This window comes from Calliphora vicina, chromosome 4 (assembly GCF_958450345.1).
Source record: "Calliphora vicina chromosome 4, idCalVici1.1, whole genome shotgun sequence".
In the NCBI taxonomy this organism is placed as follows: Eukaryota; Metazoa; Arthropoda; class Insecta; order Diptera; family Calliphoridae; genus Calliphora; species Calliphora vicina.
In genome coordinates, this window is record NC_088783.1 from 42905592 (window position 1) to 42927951 (window position 22360).

The 22360-nt window shown below is 30.5% G+C and overlaps 1 protein-coding gene across 1 annotated transcript; it reads left to right on the forward strand.

Annotated features, from left to right (window-relative positions):
• The first annotated feature begins 2954 nt into the window (after positions 1–2954).
• LOC135958385 (uncharacterized) lies at positions 2955–7954 on the forward strand. Its single transcript, XM_065509289.1, has 5 exons — positions 2955–3791; positions 3865–3905; positions 4229–4377; positions 4902–6819; positions 7735–7954. The coding sequence occupies exons 1-5, from the start codon at positions 2955–2957 to the stop codon at positions 7952–7954; spliced, it is 3165 nt and encodes a 1054-aa protein (XP_065365361.1).
• The last annotated feature ends 14406 nt before the right edge of the window (positions 7955–22360 follow it).

The window sequence follows — 22360 nt, forward strand, 5'->3', positions numbered from 1 at the left end:
CAGTAACCTAAAATCAATTGTGGTTGAATTGTTACATAACTTAAATCTTAAACACATTGTCAGTAAAGTTAATTTCAATATTAAAAACCTAGAGACACCAAACTAAAAATTATCTGAGGTTCCCTGGAATTCATCAGGAAATTTATTCCCAAATTCGAATTTTACCTTATACAGACAAATTCAAGTAAGATTTCTCCAAAATTTATCTCATAGGTAATTTACTAATTTCAACAAAAAAATCAATAGGAAAACCACATTTCCCAGACGATTTAAAGCAGAGTGGTCTGTCAGTGGCCGTAAATCATCCTACGGATCCGATCTTTCCGGACACGAGACTTTGAAGTACAACAATACGCCCTGTAAGCTCTGCTAATGCTCCAGTATATGCTACCGGATTCCATATTTTGTACAATTTCTATCCAGAGGCAACTACGGCAATATTTACTGGCGTTCGAATATCTGATGCCAGTATAAGTAGTATTATATTTGGGAATTATTGTCTCCTCAAATACACAGTTTCGTAAAACTAATCTAGGGTTTCACACACATTTGATGATCAATCATAAAATCTCCAAAAATTACATATTTTCCAACATTCATACACTTTATATTGTATAAAGGCTACATTTGCCTCCGATTTAGATATCAGACAATTATCATTAAGATTGCTAAATTTTCTAAAGTCAAACAAAATTCGTTAAACCAACAATAAAAAAATCACTAAACTAAATTTAATTAAATATTCAACATTTATCCTAAAATTCTTTTAAAATTGTTAAAATATTAAATTTATATAAAAATAATTAAAAAGTAATATTTTCATATAAATTTTATTGCACATGAAATTTATAACTACAAAACCTTAACTTAAAACTTATACTTTTTAAATTATCTTAATATACCTAATTGAGCTAATATAACATATTGGTTAGAAACTAAGATGATTAATTAAATTTACCAATTACAATTACAAACATTTACAAATTACCTATAAATATTTATACTGTGTTATGCGATCGATTCAATAATACCCATTAATTCCCAATATTATGCAAACAACAAATATTAAACAAAAACCCTATATTTAGCTACCTACACATTTCATCTGGAGTAAGTTCGAGAGGCCTCATCGTGCTGCTGCAGAATGTAAGTGGTGAGTGAGAGAATCTGTTTAATTTTTTTATATTATTGTTTTTTTTCATTGTTGATCATTATTTGTTTATTTGCATATTTTCTTATTGTCTTTACTTTACATGTTTTTTTTAAGAATATGAGCAAACCAAATTGTTTTTTTTTGAATCAAAGTAAATTGTAAAACAAAACAAATTATCACTGACCTACATTAATGTACAGTCAATGTTAAAAGTGTCCTACAAAAATGTATACCGTAACTAATTGCTCCTATTCTTAACTAAATTGATAGCATGTAAAGATAAAGAATAAATTGATCGATTCATAATATTACTTAATATAAGCACATTCCATTTTATTTTAAATTTATAATGAATATTTGAATTTCAATTGATGTTTTGGTCATACAACATAGTTTATAGTTTTCGATAGTTGTACTTTCTATTCTTTATGAATTTTGATATTTTTTGAAGTAATAAATACTAATTTAAAATGAATCTCTAAACTAGTAAATACATTTTCTTGTGTGATGGTATAAGTGCAGTAGGGAGTTTTATCCGTTTTGGGGTTTTAGTAAACATTGACGTCGCTAAAACCAAAGGTAGGGTGGGTCATGAGACGTTTGTCTTCGTAACATCTTGAAGACATAAAGGAGAATTATCGGCAATGTTGACCATTAGCAACACTAAATACAAAACTAGGGGAGTCTATAATAATATTTGTGTTTCAGGGTATTTTGGTGTGGATTTAGGGAAGACAGGTGGACACGAACCCCCCCAACGACTGCTTGCTAGTGGCTTAAATGGCTCCCATTAGTCCTTCCTCGTATCTCCCAACAAAACAGTTTTATTTTTTAGAAAATACACATTAAATATATTATCTTGTTTACTTTTGAGACTTAGTTCTTTTACAATTTTATACGCGTAAACCCCAGTATATTACATAAATTGGCGCCCAACGTGGGGCACGAAGTGTTCTGATTTAAACTATAAATATTCACATTTGACTGTATACATCTATTTAGATAGTATGGGTGATACTGAACATTCGGCTCTAAAATTTTTTTTAAAAAACATCTCTATAAATGGAAAGCTAAATTTTGTAGTTTTTGTTTTTTTTCGCAGTCAAATAAGTTTAAGTCCTTTTAGGATTTTTAACATCTTGGCTTATGACCAACTTGTTAACCAAAAGTTTAACTTATACTCCTTTTGATTGGATGAAAATATAATAGTATATAAATTTACTTTCTTTAGATTTTAATGTACATATATTTTAACATTTACTTTCTACCGATGAGTTATCAACATCCTGATGATACCAGGATTTACATAGATTTTGCAGTAAGCATTTCTATGTCCGGCTTTATCAGTTTCAGTAGCTAAATAATGTATGTTGGTTTTCAGTAAAATTTAAATTTTAAAATATCCATCAAATCTCTATAGATGATATATTTTTTTTGTCGATTAAATTTTAACTCCTTCTCCTTATACCAATCAAAATTCAAGAAAATTGTCAATTATAATCTAAATACATAAACTTTTATATTTTTATGAAAATTTTTGATTTTTGATAAAGTGCAAAACGTGTCTTTCAATATTAAATTTATTAGTCAAAAACCTCTTTTGATTATTAATTTACTTTGGTTTTACCATAACTTTATAGTTTATAGTAATCTTTTAAAGCGAAACTTTTAGCACTTGAAGCTAAATTAAACATTGATTTCACACTTTCAAAAATATTAGAATTTTTTTTCGTTCTTATATACAAATTCGAGATTGATTATCTTTTTTCTTAACTTGTTGAGTTCATTGTAAACTAACAAAATGTCGTTAGCACATACTCCACCTCCACCACAAACACAAGAATTGGCTCAAGCTGCCCCAATTGTAACTGTTACTAAATGTTTGATTTGTAATGATGACATGACAGATACTCAAGATATTTTAGTTATTGCTACATGCAATCATGAATTCCATCGAATTTGTATCGAAACATCCTTATCTCAATCTGCTGAATGTCCTTGTTGTCGAAAAAGCTGTGACTTAGCAGATCTTACTATAAAAAGATTTGAAACTCATTTGCCAAGGAATAGCCCTAGACCGAAACAAGTTGCTCAAACTCGTGCAAAGGCTAGAGGTGCTATGGCAAAGAAATATAACACTCGTGGTGCTAGTAAAAATTTAAATCAGGAATTTGCTCAAACTCCTATAGCTAACTCTGGTCCATCAAATTTACATTTGAACACAGGAAATTATGAAGTAAATAGTCCTTTTCGAAATAATCAGTATGTACCACAAAGCCAAACACCAATACAACAAAATTTTCAGACTTTACCAAATAGACCGACTATACAACCATCTGTCGATTTGTCACAATTGAATCAGATGATAGAAAACTCAATTACTAGACTTCTAGGCAATTTGAATATAATTCCCAATAATAACCAAACGTTTTCTCAAAATAATTTTCAACCAATTCCCCAGCAACATTACCAAAATTTTTACGGAAATAATTTGCGTCCAAACTCTGCTACAAATCAGCCAACTAGAGAAGAACCTTTTGCCATGAGAGCAGAAAAAGTTACGTCCATAATCCAAAATTGGAATTTAAAATTTGACGGTTCTACCAATGGTTTGAATGTAGAAGAATTTCTGTACAGAGTGAGGACATTGGCAAACCAAAATTTTAACGGCGATTTCAATATTATATGTAAAAATTTACATGTTCTTCTAGTTGGAAAAGCACTCGACTGGTACTGGAGGTACCATAAACAGGTAGAGAACATCGACTGGAAAGAATTTTGTGTAGCCTTAAGATATCAATATAAGGACTTTCGTTCAAATTTTGATTTTAAGGAAGAAATCCGTAATAGGAAAATGAAGCCAGGAGAAAAGTTTGAAACGTTTTATGAATCAGTTTGTATAATGTTAGATCGTTTAGAAACTCCAATGCCGGAAACAGAACTAGTTGAGATTTTGACAAGAAATTTGCGTTCGGATATTCGACACGAGCTCTTATACGTGCCGATATATTCCATAGCCCACCTCAGAAAGCTTGTTCAAATGAGGGAAAATTTGCTTGGAGATGAATATTTCAGAAAAAACTTTCCACAAAAACAACCACAACAATATTATCCACGGCGTAATATTGCCGAATTAGAAGTTCCAGAGGAATATTCCACTGAGACCACTAACTCTGTAGAGCCTACTGTAGATGCCATTAGAACAGTCCCCGTCACAACAAACTGTTGGAATTGCGGAGAAATTGGTCACCATTGGGAAGACTGCCTAAAGGAGAGAAAAGTATTTTGCTACGGATGCGGAGCAAAAAATACTTATAAGCCGCAATGTTTACGTTGCTCTACGAGAAAAGTTGTTAGCTCAAAAAACTTAAATTAAACGAAACTGATTCTGACTTGACAAAATCCCTAACTAAATCTACTAGTAAAGACCGAAATGAAGTAAAATATCATCCAAAAATTCTAATACGTTCTAATAATTTTTCCTCTGATAAAGTTTTATACCCTATACGTCCGTTTCATGAAAGATGGAATGAATATATGAGAAAGCGTGATGAAATATTTAATATATGTAGCCTGACTACACGTCAACTTAAACAACCAAAAAGGTCCACTTTGCGTCTCCGAAATTATTATAAAAATAGGAAAAAATCCTCGAAATTTATTATTTCTTCTATTGTTCATAGTCCCATAGATAAAAGATATTACGCTAAAGTTAGTTTTCTTAATTTTATTGAATATGGTCTCTTAGACACCGGGGCCAATGTTTCGTGCATTGGTTCAGATCTTGCCAACTATGATTTTTCAAAATTTTCCGATTTTTCACCAATTAAGACTATAGTAAGAACCGCCGATGGTACAGTGCAAAGGACTCTTGGCACTTTAGATGTCGACATTCGTTTTAAAGATCAAGTTAATAAATTAAAGATTTTAATTGTACCCTCTCTTTCCCAACGATTGATATTAGGTTTAGATTTCTGGAAGTCGTTCAAACTTGCGGCAGATATGTTTGAATCTGCAATAGTGTCAGATACGTCCGAAAATTCGTCTGTTTTGTCCGAGATTATAAAAATGTCCGATTTGTCTGAAAATAAGTCCGATTTGTCCGAAAATAATCAAAAGTCTCAAATAATAGACAATTATCAATACCCACTAACTCCAAGTCAACAACAGCAATTAACTGCAATAATTAATTTATTTCCAAATTTTGAAAAGAATGGTTTAGGGAAAACTAGCTTAATAAAGCACGAAATTGATGTTGGATGTGCTAAGCCCATCAAACAAAAGTTTTACCCCGTCTCACCCGCTGTGGAAAGACTTATATTCAAAGAAATTGATAGGATGTTGGCCTTAGGCGTGATAGAAGAATCTTCTTCACCGTGGAGTTCCCCAATGCGGTTAGTTTTGAAACCCAATAAAGTTAGACTGTGCTTGGATGCCAGAAAAGTAAATTTCTTAACTAAAAAAGATGCTTATCCGCTACCCAATATTGATGGAATATTTTCACGATTACCAAAAGCAAACCTGATATCAAAGTTAGATCTTAAAGACGCTTATTGGCAGATTGGCTTAGCCGATGAAGCAAAACCTATAACTGCCTTTACTGTACCGGGACGTCCCCTGTATCAGTTCAGGGTTATGCCATTTGGTCTTTGCACGGCTCCGCAGACAATGTGTCGATTAATGGATCAAATAATTCCCCCTGATTTGAAATATTGCGTTTTCGGTTATCTTGATGACCTGATAATAGTATCAGAAGATTTCTCGTCACATTTGTCCACTTTAGTAAGAATAGCTGAGCAGTTTCGTAAAGCTAATTTGACTTTAAATGTCACGAAAAGTTCTTTCTGTGTTACTCAGGTAAAGTATTTAGGTTATGTTATCGGTTGTGGAGGTATTAAAACGGATCCGGAGAAAATTGAATCAATTCTTAAATGGCCTGTCCCTAAGAATATCAAACAGGTTCGCGGTTTCCTCGGTCTCGCAGGCTGGTACCGTCGATTCATTGAGAACTTCTCCACCGTGGTATTTCCAATCACAGAAGTACTGTCAACGAAACGTAAATATCAATGGACTGAAAGTGCTCAGACTGCCTTTGACACCATTAAGACTATGTTAACAACAGCTCCCGTTTTGTCCAATCCAGATTTCTCTCAGAAATTTTACCTACACTGTGATGCCAGCGACTATGGCATTGGTGCTGTTTTGGTTCAACTAGATAAAGAAGGATGTGAAAAACCAATCGCGTACATGTCTAAGAAACTCAACACAGCACAAAGGAACTATAGCGTCACTGAACGCGAATGTTTAGCCGCGGTTGAAGCGATACAAAAGTTCCGCTGTTACTTGGAATTACAAGAATTCGAAGTAATCACGGACCATTCTTCTTTAGTCTGGCTTATGAAGCAACCCAATTTAAGTGGAAGATTGGCCCGCTGGGTTTTTAAACTCCAATCTTATAAATTCTCAATTAGTCATCGAAAAGGAAAAGACCACATAGTCCCAGATGCACTAAGTAGAATGTACACTGATGAAGTAGCTTCCATAGAACTAGCTGAAGAAGAAATCGATCTGGATTCCCCACATTTTGAAGACAAAGATTATCAGGATTTGAAAACCAAAATCTTACAAAATGAAGCACAATATCCAGATATAAAAATTGTGGAAAAGTACGTGTACATCAGAACAGAACACACTACAGGAGACCTTCAACAGGAAACAAATTCGTGGAAATTGTGGATACCAAACCAGTTAAAAGAGACGTTAATAAAACGAGCACATAGTTCAGCAGTTACCGTTCATGGCGGAATGCAGAAAACACTTGAACTAATTCGTCGAAACTTTTATTGGCCTGGAATGGTGACCGACGTCCGGAACTTTGTAAGGCAATGTGAAACCTGTAAACAAACCAAATACCCTAACGTTACACTAACACCAGAAATGGGACAACAGGCAATCTCAAGTAGACCTTTTCAGCGTCTGTATATTGACATCTTGGGTCCATACCCAAGGAGTAAAAACGGACATATAGGTTTGCTAATAGTCTTGGATCACCTTAGTAAATTCCATTGGTTGTGCCCCCTAAAAAAATTTACATCCTCCTCAATTCAAAATTTTTTACTAACACAGATATTTCACATATATGGTGTTCCCGAGACCATAGTAAGCGACAATGGCTCACAATTTCGCTCTAATGACTTCAACGCTTTCTTGACAAAACTGGGTATTTCTCACATTTTTACTGCCCTATATTCACCTCAGTCAAACGCGTCAGAACGCGTCAATAGATCAATAATTGCAGGAATTCGATCCTTTTTGAAAAGTGATCAGAGGTTGTGGGATGAGAATATAAGCTCCATTAGTTGTGCTCTAAGGAACTCATACCATCAGACTATAAAATGTTCCCCTTACCACGCCATATTTGCAATGGATATGATTACCCACGGGTCCTCATACAAATTGTTATCAAAAATTGGACTTTTAAACGAACCTATTAACCCTTTGAACCGAGATGACCACCTGACAATTTTACGAAAAGAAATAAGAAAGAATATTAAAGAGGCTTATGATTCTAACAAACATAGATATGATTTACGAACCAGACCAATTGCTTTCAGTGTGGGACAAGAGGTTTATCGAAGAAATTTCTCCCAAAGCAACTTCGAAAAACGATATAATGCCAAATTGGCTCCAGTGTTCCTTAAAGCAAAGATCCGTGAAAAAGTAGGCAATCATTACTATGTTCTTGAAGATACGAATGGCAAAGTTGTAGGTACCTTTCATGCGAAAGATATTCGCCCGTAATGCAGTTGTTTAAGCTTTCATTTTTAAATTTCGATTTCATATGTACAATAATTGATTACAATGATTTTAAAAGTTACATATAAGAAGTACATTACACCAAATTTTGTAAAAAAATAATTGTTTGAAATTACCTATATAAATTTGTCTACGGAAAGTTTTGTTTAGAACTCATCAAGGAATTTTTATAAATATTCATTACAAAATGTTGCAACTAATTAATATTTTTACTTTCATTGAATAATTTGATACATACATTTGATACATCTAATTCTTTATTTCCATCTAATTCTATACACCAAGGGTTAAGAATTATCCGGTTTGTAAGGTTCAAATTTTAAAATTTAGCTTTGCAAACATATGAGTACTTAAATTTCTGATATATTTTTTTTCTTTAATTTAAGCCATAAAAAATCTTTAAATATTTTATCAATATACATATTTAGTATAAATCATAGAAATATTTATTGATGTTGTGTGTGTTTGTATGGTACTTCAAGTAAAAATAAATTTCCCATTGAAAATAAATTGGTTTATGTCTGCGCTTATTAACATCATTGATATCTGTTATACAGATAATATTTTAATGTATGGGCAAAACTTTAGCTTAGCTAATTTTACATTTGAGTTAACATCATTTTTTTTCATTTCGTTTTGATTGTCATTTTTATGCAATAATACAATAAAATTGATTAATTAAATGAGTAGTAGATATATATAAACACTTAGAGAAATATAGCTTCTCTGTATTTGATCTGATGTTGTCATGAACACCACCCATCGAACATTCGATAACAGATCGTGATTACTGTTCAAGTTTTGTAAAAGTTTTACCATCTTTTACACTCAAAGTACTCAGAGCAAAATTCTTTCTTTCTTTTTGTGATCATCAAAGCGTAAAGTACAGCAAAAAAACCTCGTGAAACAGTAACCTAAAATCAATTGTGGTTGAATTGTTACATAACTTAAATCTTAAACACATTGTCAGTAAAGTTAATTTCAATATTAAAAACCTAGAGACACCAAACTAAAAATTATCTGAGGTTCCCTGGAATTCATCAGGAAATTTATTCCCAAATTCGAATTTTACCTTATACAGACAAATTCAAGTAAGATTTCTCCAAAATTTATCTCATAGGTAATTTACTAATTTCAACAAAAAAATCAATAGGAAAACCACATTTCCCAGACGATTTAAAGCAGAGTGGTCTGTCAGTGGCCGTAAATCATCCTACGGATCCGATCTTTCCGGACACGAGACTTTGAAGTACAACAATACGCCCTGTAAGCTCTGCTAATGCTCCAGTATATGCTACCGGATTCCATATTTTGTACAATTTCTATCCAGAGGCAACTACGGCAATATTTACTGGCGTTCGAATATCTGATGCCAGTATAAGTAGTATTATATTTGGGAATTATTGTCTCCTCAAATACACAGTTTCGTAAAACTAATCTAGGGTTTCACACACATTTGATGATCAATCATAAAATCTCCAAAAATTACATATTTTCCAACATTCATACACTTTATATTGTATAAAGGCTACATTTGCCTCCGATTTAGATATCAGACAATTATCATTAAGATTGCTAAATTTTCTAAAGTCAAACAAAATTCGTTAAACCAACAATAAAAAAATCACTAAACTAAATTTAATTAAATATTCAACATTTATCCTAAAATTCTTTTAAAATTGTTAAAATATTAAATTTATATAAAAATAATTAAAAAGTAATATTTTCATATAAATTTTATTGCACATGAAATTTATAACTACAAAACCTTAACTTAAAACTTATACTTTTTAAATTATCTTAATATACCTAATTGAGCTAATATAACATATTGGTTAGAAACTAAGATGATTAATTAAATTTACCAATTACAATTACAAACATTTACAAATTACCTATAAATATTTATACTGTGTTATGCGATCGATTCAATAATACCCATTAATTCCCAATATTATGCAAACAACAAATATTAAACAAAAACCCTATATTTAGCTACCTACACATTTCATCTGGAGTAAGTTCGAGAGGCCTCATCGTGCTGCTGCAGAATGTAAGTGGTGAGTGAGAGAATCTGTTTAATTTTTTTATATTATTGTTTTTTTTCATTGTTGATCATTATTTGTTTATTTGCATATTTTCTTATTGTCTTTACTTTACATGTTTTTTTTAAGAATATGAGCAAACCAAATTGTTTTTTTTTGAATCAAAGTAAATTGTAAAACAAAACAAATTATCACTGACCTACATTAATGTACAGTCAATGTTAAAAGTGTCCTACAAAAATGTATACCGTAACTAATTGCTCCTATTCTTAACTAAATTGATAGCATGTAAAGATAAAGAATAAATTGATCGATTCATAATATTACTTAATATAAGCACATTCCATTTTATTTTAAATTTATAATGAATATTTGAATTTCAATTGATGTTTTGGTCATACAACATAGTTTATAGTTTTCGATAGTTGTACTTTCTATTCTTTATGAATTTTGATATTTTTTGAAGTAATAAATACTAATTTAAAATGAATCTCTAAACTAGTAAATACATTTTCTTGTGTGATGGTATAAGTGCAGTAGGGAGTTTTATCCGTTTTGGGGTTTTAGTAAACATTGACGTCGCTAAAACCAAAGGTAGGGTGGGTCATGAGACGTTTGTCTTCGTAACATCTTGAAGACATAAAGGAGAATTATCGGCAATGTTGACCATTAGCAACACTAAATACAAAACTAGGGGAGTCTATAATAATATTTGTGTTTCAGGGTATTTTGGTGTGGATTTAGGGAAGACAGGTGGACACGAACCCCCCCAACGACTGCTTGCTAGTGGCTTAAATGGCTCCCATTAGTCCTTCCTCGTATCTCCCAACAAAACAGTTTTATTTTTTAGAAAATACACATTAAATATATTATCTTGTTTACTTTTGAGACTTAGTTCTTTTACAATTTTATACGCGTAAACCCCTGTATATTACAAATCCAGTAAAATTCCCAGATCTAAAAATTTATCGACCATTTCAAGCTGATGTAGTTCAAAAACATAGTGTGCCGGTATTGGATTCTTTCTAACAAATCGCATATATTTGCACTTTTTTAGGTTTAATTCCATATGATTTTCTTTACACCATGAATAAAACGAATTTAAATCATCTTGAAGAAGTTGCTGATCAAGAACTTGACGATAGCTTAAAAATATTTTAACGTCGTCTGCATACATTAAGACATTGGAACCACGAATAACTTGAGGAAGGTCAAATCTTCTCAATCACTTCATTATAAATACTTTTTGACAGATATCCCAACATGTGGCCGAGCGTTGTCATGACGGAATATTACAGTATAATATCTGGCCCCATTTTCGACTAAGGATCACTTCAAATGAATTTTTCGGTATTCGGTTCAGTTTCCCCGTGATGGTATGGTTTCAGCAGCTCATAATAGATTGGACCATTTTGGTCCGATGAAATTTTTAAGTCATACACTCAATACTAACAGTCACATTTTCAGTAACATTATATTCAATTGCATAAATATTACGCTAAAATTGAATTTATAAAATTATTTTTTCATTAAAAACAATCTTTTTGAATTTCTAAAATTATTAGAATATATAATATATAATAAACAGACATTTTGTATGAGTTTTCAAATCTTAAAAGAGAAAAAACTTTAAAATTAAAATTTTTACAATTCGTTTGTATAATAATTTTCCATCGGACCAGCACACAGTGGAAAATTTTGGTCATTTTCGGATAAAAAATCTTTTGATTGGATTGGAGTATCTTTATAAAAAAAGTTATGAACGTTTAAAAATACTGTTTTTAATTTTTTTTTAGTTTTTGTATAAAAGTAATAGTTATAGTACCTCCAACTCATATATTTTTAGACCGATTTCAAAATTTTATATAATTATGGAAAGACATCGAATTAGTCTTTCATAAATTATTTCATGAAATTAAGTTTTAATAAAAAGTTTTGCATTTTTTTATTTTTTTCGTCATTTTCTAAATTCAACATTAGTTATTTTAATTTATTTCTATGAAAACCTACAGTGTTTTAAATATAATTTTATAGACAAAAATTAGACATTACTTTTTTAAATCGTTTTATATTTGCAAAACTTATGAAACTTTTTCTAAAATATTTACCTCGGAAATTAAAAATTGTATAAAAAATTTTTTCTATATATGTAAAATGTTTTGTTTTTTTTTTATTCATATGCGCTGAGGGAGAAAAACTATAAAAGGTGTTAATGTAAAGTTGAATAACTTTTACAATTTTTATCCGATTAAAAAAGTTAAAAACTTTTTTGTTAAATTTACTTTATATATAGTTATAAATTTTTATAACCTATCATAGCAAAATTAGCTATAAAAGCAACTAAAATCAAAAAAGTTGATAATTTTTTTCTTAAATTTCTGAGTTGATCAACATTTTTGCATGCCATTTGTTTATAGGCACCAAAAGGCAGCTAATTTTTGACATATATTTTAGGCAATAGGTTGAGCTTTAATTCTATGTTAAAACTGGAACGGCGGCAAACGGAGCCAATAGTTAAAATCCTAGTAAAAGTTGCGTAGGTAAGCCAAAAAACATTATAAATTTTAAATGAATAAATTTGAAATCTGCTAACAACATATACAAAACTCATTACAAAGATATAATCTGGACAAGATAGCCTTTGCAACAAGGTATAACAATTCTAAAAAAATAATTAAAAATATTAGAAATACGCCCTTGAATATGGTATAATTTTAACTCCCCAAATCTTTAAAGTCAACCGTGCATTGATGGAGAAGAACATTTACGTAATATCATATTTAATAAATAAATCTATCCTATCAATAAAAATATAACAATATAATAAAAAGGTCACTATGTTTTCTATTTAATACAAATCTCAAATAAATTTGTATATAGCAAGCTAGTATGATTGATACCAATAAAAATAATTAAATAATAATCATACGTACCAGCTAACATTCAAGATTCTGTAAACAGGTGCGTATACTTAATATTCAATTATTGTAAATATTAATCATTCGCCTTAAAAGAAGACATTTTAAAGTAGAACCATGTATTTGAAATATCGTTATCTTAATATAGTATGTATATGTTTGTGACAACCATATTTGTGATGAATCATTATATCATAATATGTTGTTCTCAGATCATGATATCCAAAGGCCGAGAGCAACATAATATGGTAAGTCATTCATCATAAAAATGGTTGTCACAAATATAAACTTGTTTACTGTAACCATATATATGATTGACACAATTATGTGAATCGTAAATTAACCATATTATGGTTACCACAATTATATAAATAGTTACTGTGACTATAATATTGTTAACCCTCCGTTAGTCGCAATCATTTTCAATCGAGACTAGTCGCAAAATAATCTCTTCACTTTTTATTTCGAAAACATAAAAACAATATTAAATGCAATGTATTTAAAAGAGTAATACAAAAAAAATTGCAGTAAAAATATTATTTTATCAAAAAATAGCTTAAAATTTAGGGTGTTTAAAAAAATTTACAATAAAAAATGTTTGCCTGTATCAACCAGATCAGTTGCGTTAAAAATTTTTCAAGATGTTGAAATGGTTACAGTAAACATTCACAATTATATTTTATATCTGCGTGCGAGAAGCAATTTAAATAAATAGAAAACTAGTTACTGTGATTACAATGGGTCCCCCAGATCGTGTTATTTTACACCATTGGATTTCCTTTTATGTGTTTATTTGATGTCAAAGGTCTATGTCAATAGGTTTACCAACCACTCATTAGAGGAGCAGATTCAATGCTGCATAAACTAATTCTGCTGTAAGTATGCCAAATGGAAAATTTAGACAAAATAATACGTATGTAAGCCTTATGTGCAGTAAAAAAAATAACATTCTGAAGAAAAAAAACCTGCAATTTGAGTAATGCGTTAGTTGTTGTATAACTTTTATATAAATATATTTCAACGTCAAGATACAGCCTCCATTGGTCGGTTTGACTTAATATCTCTATATAACATCTCTATATACATTGTTAACAAATTACAAAACAATCATGTTTTTAATTTGTATTAACGTTAAGTTTTTTTCTTTTTTTTTTGTTTGTAATCTGCTAAAATGATTGTATAACATATTTGTTTCCCCTTATTTGCCAATAGGACAACTTCCGCTTAATTTATTACCGTAATACCGGAAATCTCTACTTTAATAACAATCACCGCCAGCAATAGATCTCCATAATCTCTCTACCGCCATCATACAAAAAAAAAAAACAAAAACAAATACAAATATAAAACAACAAACGCCCACACAATTGCAAAACAATCAATCATCAGTCAGAGTCCATTCCCAGCAACAGAGTCACTCAGCAAATGTCATTAATGCCAGAAGGTTTAAGTTGAAAACAAAAAAAAATATTAAATATTAAACAAAGTAAATATTAACAAATAAATAATACAGCAAATATTTAACAGACGTGCTTTTTTCCTGTAATCTCTCTACCAAACATATTTTAAAAATCGCCCACAATATGATGCGAACAAATATTTATAACAATTTTACATTTGATTTGATAATAAATAATTTTCGATTAAAAATAATAATTGACATTTGGTGATTTTTCTTAAATTTTTTTCCTGTTACACTGCATATGTTTTGCTGATTTTTTTTTAAAGGATTTGGTTTTAATTTTTATGTTTTTTTAGCAGCTTAAAACAATAAAAGTGTTTGAATAAATATTGAGCAGCGGTGATCAGATTTTGGATGATTTTTTTTAGTATTACATAATTTTCGGTATAAGAATTTTCAATTTTTAAAAATGTTATGGAAAAATTTACATTTTTATGATGTTCTTGATGGGATTTAGTTATTAACAAATTATTATAGAATATAATGTGTATTAAAATCTAGACACTGCTATATTTCTGCTCTTTACCGTTCGTGTAATAAAACACCAGGGAAAAACTCAATTTAATTTTTAATTAAAAACAAACAAAAGTAAATAAAGTGTTTATTTTGCAATAAAAATGTAATGCAATGAATACGCACCCCTCTGAAAATTATTATTTGATTTGATTTGATTTTTTTTGTACATTTATTTTTGTATTAAATATTAATACCAATTTTAAATAATTCAAATATAGCAAATGTTTTTAATAAATCAAAATATTGTCATTTACACATGGAGGCAATATTGAAGTTAGAAATATAATTTAAATGCAAAGTGTCAATTTATTATAGAATAGATTAATCATTACTATTAAATATCAAATTAAATTTAGCTTAATAATGTAATTTCATCCACAATCTCAAACGTGAGGGAAAAGCTGTGTTCCTAGCCTGTTCTTCGATCTGGAACGAAATCTATTTAATTCCTCTATATCAAACACTTTTATTATTTTACTAGCTGACCCGGTGAGGTTCGCCACCCCAATTAGAAGACAGAAATAGTACTATCAAGTCTCACTTTGTGAATCTAATTGTAAATATCTAATTTCATATTTCTGAGCTCATTATTATAGAAAATTCAAAATGTGTTCCTAATTTTAAATTTTTAAGTTTATTATTATTATAAAATATTCAAAAAGTATCATTGCAATAAGGAAATAGTAGCATTGATTATCACTTTTAAATTCGCATTCACTAAACCATAACCCGTCAAGTTTGAATTTTAGATTTGTATATCATTTACTATATTATCAACTAATTTTGTTTCCATAATATTTAATATTTAATAAATTATCACAAAACCGAAACCGATCGGTTTTTAATTTTTTAAAACCGAAACCGCGGTTTTGAAATTCTTCGATTTTTTGGAAACTCTAGGTCCATTATTATAGGAAATTCAAAAAAGTACCATTAGAATATATAAAAAGTACCAAAAATCCCCCACTTATGGTTTCTCACTCACTCGGGCCCATGTAAGCTTTATTTCATGTTTTTAGGTTCATTGGTGAAGAAATTTCAAAAAAGTACCATTCGAATAAAGAAAAAGTAACAAAAAGTCTCCCCTTAGAATTCTCACTCACTTAGAACCATACATGCTTAATTTCATGTTTCTAAGTCCATTGTCATATAAAATTGAAAAAGTACCATTAGATGAATAAAAGAGTATCTATAGTTCAGTTCTCACATTTTGGTACCTAAATATTATACCCTATTCCTAACACTAACTTCACTCAGATACATATCAGCTAACTTTAATGTCGACAACTGAAATAATTTAAAATGTTAAAAAAGTACCATTAGGAGAAAAGTACCAATTTCCCTTTTCTTCCTTGAACACCCCTCAAGTTTGAAATTTAAAAATATTCCATTTTGCCAAAATGGTTTATGCTACAGTCATGTCTCAAAATAGTAAAATCTGTGTTAATATGCCCAAGAATAAATATGTTTTAAAAAAAGTACCAAACTGTTTACCCGGATTTGGCCCAATATACACCTTGGTACTCGAGTTCCAAATAACACCCTGTTAGTTAATTTTTGTATGAATCCAGGAACCAACGTTAAACAAATTATCAAAATTGGCTTAATAATTTCAAATATAATGTATTTTCCCGATTTTATCCCCTTTTTGGTACCTTTTTTATCCCCATTGAGGTGGTAAAATTTTATTCAAATAAATTTCTGTAACGTTGTGGGAGCTCATAATAAAATATTTGTATGTCTATGTCAAATTATATAAAAACAAATTTTATGAAAAAGTACCAAAAATAAACACAATTTTTATCCCTTAAAGGTCCGAATTTCCAAAAAGTACCAAACTTATATTTTTTATTTTTTGATAAGTAAAGAATACGATTTAAAATTTGATTCTATGTTTATTGGTTTAAAAGATACATAGGGTGCCAAAAAAGTACCAAAATACAGTTTTTACTAAAAGTTTCGAAAAAGTTCGAAATACCTGTCAACTTATGTTTTGAATGGAGTATCATGCAATTTTAAGTTTTTTGTATCTTTATTACTTCTGAAGATATAAGGTTACCGAATTTACCCGTTTTTACCCTTTTTTACCCCCTAAACGTTCGAATTTCCAATAATCCCTTCTTATCGGATCGTTTTGGGGAGGGAACAACCTACAGTTAAAATTTCGTGATTCTAGCTTCAGCCGTTTGGGCTGTGTGATGATGAATCAGTCAGTCAGTCAGTAACGTTACTCTTTTATATATATAGATTACACTATTTAGTGGTCGAAATCAATCGAAGCAAATAACTGATAACAACATGGTTATCAAAAGACGCTAAGTCTGCTTTTACACAGAGCCAGTTTTCTAGCCGCAATTCTGAGTTTATAAACACTTCCATGTACTGGCAAGTCTGTCCAATTCTGTTTCGTTTTCTCATTTTCAATATGGCGTCTATTAGATTCTGATATATAAAATTTAACACAGACATGCTGTGTGTAAACAGGCGAGCATGTTTAAAAGGGAATCGAAAAGACTTGCTTCAAGTAAACTTGCTGTGTGTAAAAGCAGACTAAGGAAAAAAAATATTTTTAAATTTTTTTATGAAAAACACCTAAAAATACTAAAAAATTCTATATTTTTTCACGTAACATAGAATAAGCCGTGCGTATAAACGTAGTAATAGTAACTCTGTTATCTCAGTTTTTCTTAATCGTGTTGCAAGTACTTTTAGATGAACTTTAAAATTTCAAAAGATAAATAATTCTCCAAAGATTTGGGTATCAAATAAATTCTTGATTCAAAAATAAAGACGAAAAAATATTTAAAATTTTTAAGAAAATCATTTCAGTGTTTTTCATACAAATTGTAACACAAATGTTTTCTTCCATATTTTCGAATCAGGGGAAAATAAATACTACCGTTTTTTAAAATTCTGATTTTATTTGATACCTAATTTGGGATCAAATATTGTATCTTAAAAATGCGGGTTTTTGTTTTTAATAACTTATATGTAATTTTGAAAGGTACACATCTGTCATTTATTCTCACTTATTCAACATTGTAGTGTAAACAACAAAGATATTTTTGCTTCGAAAATGTCGAATTTTGTAGCAACAAAGCGTCATATCACTGTGATTCCAAATCAAAATCTAGGTGGACAAAATTATAAAAATCGGTATCTCCAGAATTTGGAAAAACTAAGTTTTTTTGGAAGCTGACAATCTGCTCTCCTCCAATACAAATGGGTTTTTCAATTGGACATTTCGTTTTCTCGACAGAAGCGCCAGACGTTCAAAAATGTTTAATTATATTTTCGTTATTTTTTTTTAATATTTTACTGCTTTACTAAATTATATATATCTCAATTGGTTTACCATGTAGAAATTCATACTTCAAAGCATAGATAAACATTGATATAGGCTTTTATTAAGTGTATATCATATATTTATGGGCCTCTCCATTTTCCTGTTATAGTCCTTTAAACTTGGGTCTCAAATATACTGCTATTTTTTTCTAAGAATGTTATAAAGCTTGCCAAAAAAAAAAGACCGTCGAAGCCCGTCGAACTATATACATCATTTATAGAAATTTCTGGGGAATGTCTTTGTAGAAAAATTTTTGCCGCCAGCACCCGCCGAAATACTTTTTTTTAATTTTTACGGAATGGAAGTTTTAGAAATATTTCTTTATATATTATTGAATTTTATATATCTAGACCCTACTGTAACTTGAAATATAGTAAATCATTTTAAAAATTTAGTTTCAGAAGCACATGAAAACGTATTTTTTTATTTTTTTATTAATGAGTTTACATGCATATCTATCAACTTGAAAAAATGTTTATATTGATCATTTAAACATTTATACCAATTTATATAAAAAGAGCGCCAAATAATTTTGTCCACATAGATTTTTATTTGGAACCACAGTGCATATGCTCGAAGTTTTGCTCATCAAAGCTTATGGTGAATTGTTTCATCAGTTTCAACGTGCGAGAGAAAGAAACTAATTTTTACAACGAATTATTCTATTATGAGCTGCTGAAATCTGACCAGACCATTACAGAGAACCTGTACCGAATGCAACGGATTCATTTGAAGTGAGCATGAAGATGTTGGTAATTTTTGCCTCACCCGCCTTGTAGTTCAGACCGTGCTCCGTCCGACAACTACTTGTTTCGATCGAAGCGAAACGCCCTCTCGATTCATTTTGGAGTAGAGTATCCGAAATTGGCTTGATTCGTTCTTGGCCTCAAAAGATGAGCAGTTCATTTGGCTCGGAATCCATATGTTGCCAGAAAGATGGGAAAAGGTCATCCCTAACAATGGCCAATACTTTGTATAAATTTATATTGTACAAATGTCGCAAAATAAAAGCTAAACATTTTTTGAAAAAATCGCACTTTTAAGTAATACACCCAATAATTGGAGTTATTTAAAAGTGTGTTATTTTTGAATCTAATCTCATGGAACAGGAGAACAAAGTCTTTGGAAAGAAAGGGACAATAGATCTCAAATATATCAGGGTATGCTAAAAAGGTATACAAAATGTGTTATACTAGGTACGTGTGAAGGATTTTTGTCCTCCACAACATTGGACGTACTCTGTTGTCGATATGACCATTTTGTATAAATATGACATATTTTCGTTGAATTTCCTTCTTCAATGCATGGGTAGTTGTGGGCTTGTTGGCATACACCGTGAACTTCAAGCAACCCTGCACAAAGAAATCCAATGTTATTAAATCACGCCATGATAATCAACATTTTGACCAGCCTTATTGTGTCCAATGATGCCTTTGGCTCAAACTCCGTACCAAACAGTGACAGGTTGTTTTCGGCAATCATAGGTATTCTGAACCACAAATGCGGTACTTCTAAGTGGAGTGGAAACACCATCGGCAGTACTAATATTCTGGGAATATTCATTAGATAGTAATTTGGAGACAATATTTCAATAAAATCGGTCAAGAACTCTCTGAGATAGAGGGGGTCAAAATTAAACATTTTGGCCAAACATTTGTTTTTTCTCATCAATGTAACTTATTACCGGCAGACATCGATTTCAAAAGTTGGTTCTCTTGACATGAAATCGCCCATGTATATTCTTATTTCGTATGAAATAAATCCCCAATTTCGAAATTGAAACAAATTTCCAAGGAAATGATATAACGTCTCAAACAGAAATGAAATAGAAAGTCCCCAAAAACAAAAATGAAATAAGTCCCCAAAAACATTAAATAAATCCCCAAAAAACATTGTTGTTGCTTTCTGTATATTTTTTTGGGGACTTATTGCATGCCGCCGCCGATTCTTAAACTGTTCGCGTTTCTCATTTTACTCATTGCACGTAAAAGTTGGTTTAAATTAAAAATGTTATTATTTAGAGCTTTATAATAACCTAGGCTTATTTCTACATTGTTGACTAAGTCTTAGGCTACCATTTTAAATTATAGGTTTTCTTGTGAAGATCCATTTTCAAGGATTAACGCAATTGAATTTGTTCTTTTATATTTTCACACATTTACACAAGTCCTAATACAAACTCCGTAAAATAACTAAGCATCTCTAGAAACTGTGCAGTATCATTTTTGCTTTACTATTTAATGCAACATGATTATAACCTTTTGGCACCTGTACAATCATCTAACACAATATATGTACATTGTTCTGCAACAAAATATATAAAACATGACTTTAAGGGTCAACACTAAAGCAAATCAAGTATAGGATTTCTAGCAAGTTACCGCAAGCTAGTAAATTTTACCTTGTATCTCTTTTCTGACATCGCTAGTGTCAGGTATGAACTGAAACACAACAGCAACATGATTGCAGTTGATCTTTTGCAGGTTTAAAAGTTTAAAATTACAATTCTAATTATTATGCTCATAGTCTTATGTAATAAAGTTGTTAAATTTGCCAATAGTAATATTTAGTTAGTTTGTTATTATAATTTTATATGAAACCAAAAATTAGTTGAACTATGCCAAATAAGAAAATATGTTTTTCTTATTTATTATAATGATGTTCTAGTTTAGTTAGTAATAAATAATTTTTTTATTTGAAATTATTTAGAAATACATTGTTAAAATATGTTAATAACCAAATTCTAAATAACTTTTTTTTGGCTGGCATATTTTTATTAGATTTTTATGCTTTAAAGCCAAAGAAAGGAAAAAAAAACTCAGAAAATATTGGGTGTGGGTAGCAGTGAAAAATTACAGTGTAGTGTTTAAGATTTGGACTACCAAAGTTTGCCACCGTAGTGTCACTGATGAAAGAAGAAATCTGGATGGGTATTACATTGATAAATATAACAAAAAATGTTTCCGCTCACAGAGATCCAGTATAGACCACATAAACTGTCCACGGATAGCGTCGGTTTCGAAAAATACCATAGCACACACTACAATATGGCACGCACTAGTCTGTAACGGAACATCTAAGAAACTTATCGATGTTGTAAGAAACCTCTGTATGAATGCAAATTTTTGTTTTGATCACGTCAGTCATTCAATCAATGAGCAAAATAAGGATGTAGTACTACAATCATAAGAGTCATAAAAGTATACCAAAACAAGTATCTGAAAGATTTTTACTATACAGACGACATCTATCATATGAGGACATGCAAGAGAAACTAAACGCGGTGCAGTCAAGCGGCAGCCAAGTTAAGCCTTAAATTCAATATTTAGAAAACAAATGTTATTCGAACTAGCACCACAAATACATCTGACCTCTACATTATCAACCAGAGCATGGAAAAGGTGTCCTCACTTTGTTAACAGTTTTTAAACATCATCTGGTGGCTCAAATGAAGATGTAAATAATATAATAGGTGCTGCCAATCAATCTTTCGAGGCCTTAACTATATGATGATCTACAATCATATTATTGAGCACCAAAACTGAAATCATCTCATGTGTAAAATCGATACTTTTGTACGGATGTGGCTGCAACTAGGAAAAAATCGTACTCCAAGTCAATGACACTCTTTCTCTGCCAGGAATTTTAAGAATATTTCGGTCAGAAACGATCTCGAATTAAAGGCTATAGAGAGAAAGGGTACAAGCGAACTAAACATCAATTAAAATCGAGATTCTAAGGGGAAAATACAGAAAGCAAACCGACGGTGACACTACGGAAGCAGCCATAGAATGAAAACCCCAGGAAACCCATATATGGCGCACAATGGGGGAGTCTGTAGTATTTGAAAGGATTTACGGATTTTAATAAAACTTCCCATATATATAGAAGATCTAGGTTATGGTAGCACTTGTCAGGGCATTAGGATTGATCTTATTTAATGCTTTTGCGATTTTCGATGCTCCCATGTTCTAAAATTATTCTTCGTCATATAAAATTCAAATGCTGAAAATATCAGCAAAATCGGAGAAACCTAGTTTTCTTCAGAAATTAAAAAAATCACGAAATGGTGTTGGCAGATCGGAGATAGATAGAGATTATTGA

What these genes read in the sequence shown, in the direction of transcription:
- LOC135958385 (XM_065509289.1), top strand. Translation starts at nt 2,955, where the DNA reads ATGTCGTTAGCACATACTCCACCTCCACCACAAACACAAGAATTGGCT. An exon ending in TAGAAGAATTTCTGTACAGA is followed by an intron (nt 3,792 to 3,864) that starts GTGAGGACATTG and finishes ATGTTCTTCTAG; the next exon opens with TTGGAAAAGCACTCGACTGG. An exon ending in ACTGGAGGTACCATAAACAG is followed by an intron (nt 3,906 to 4,228) that starts GTAGAGAACATC and finishes TGAATATTTCAG; the next exon opens with AAAAAACTTTCCACAAAAAC.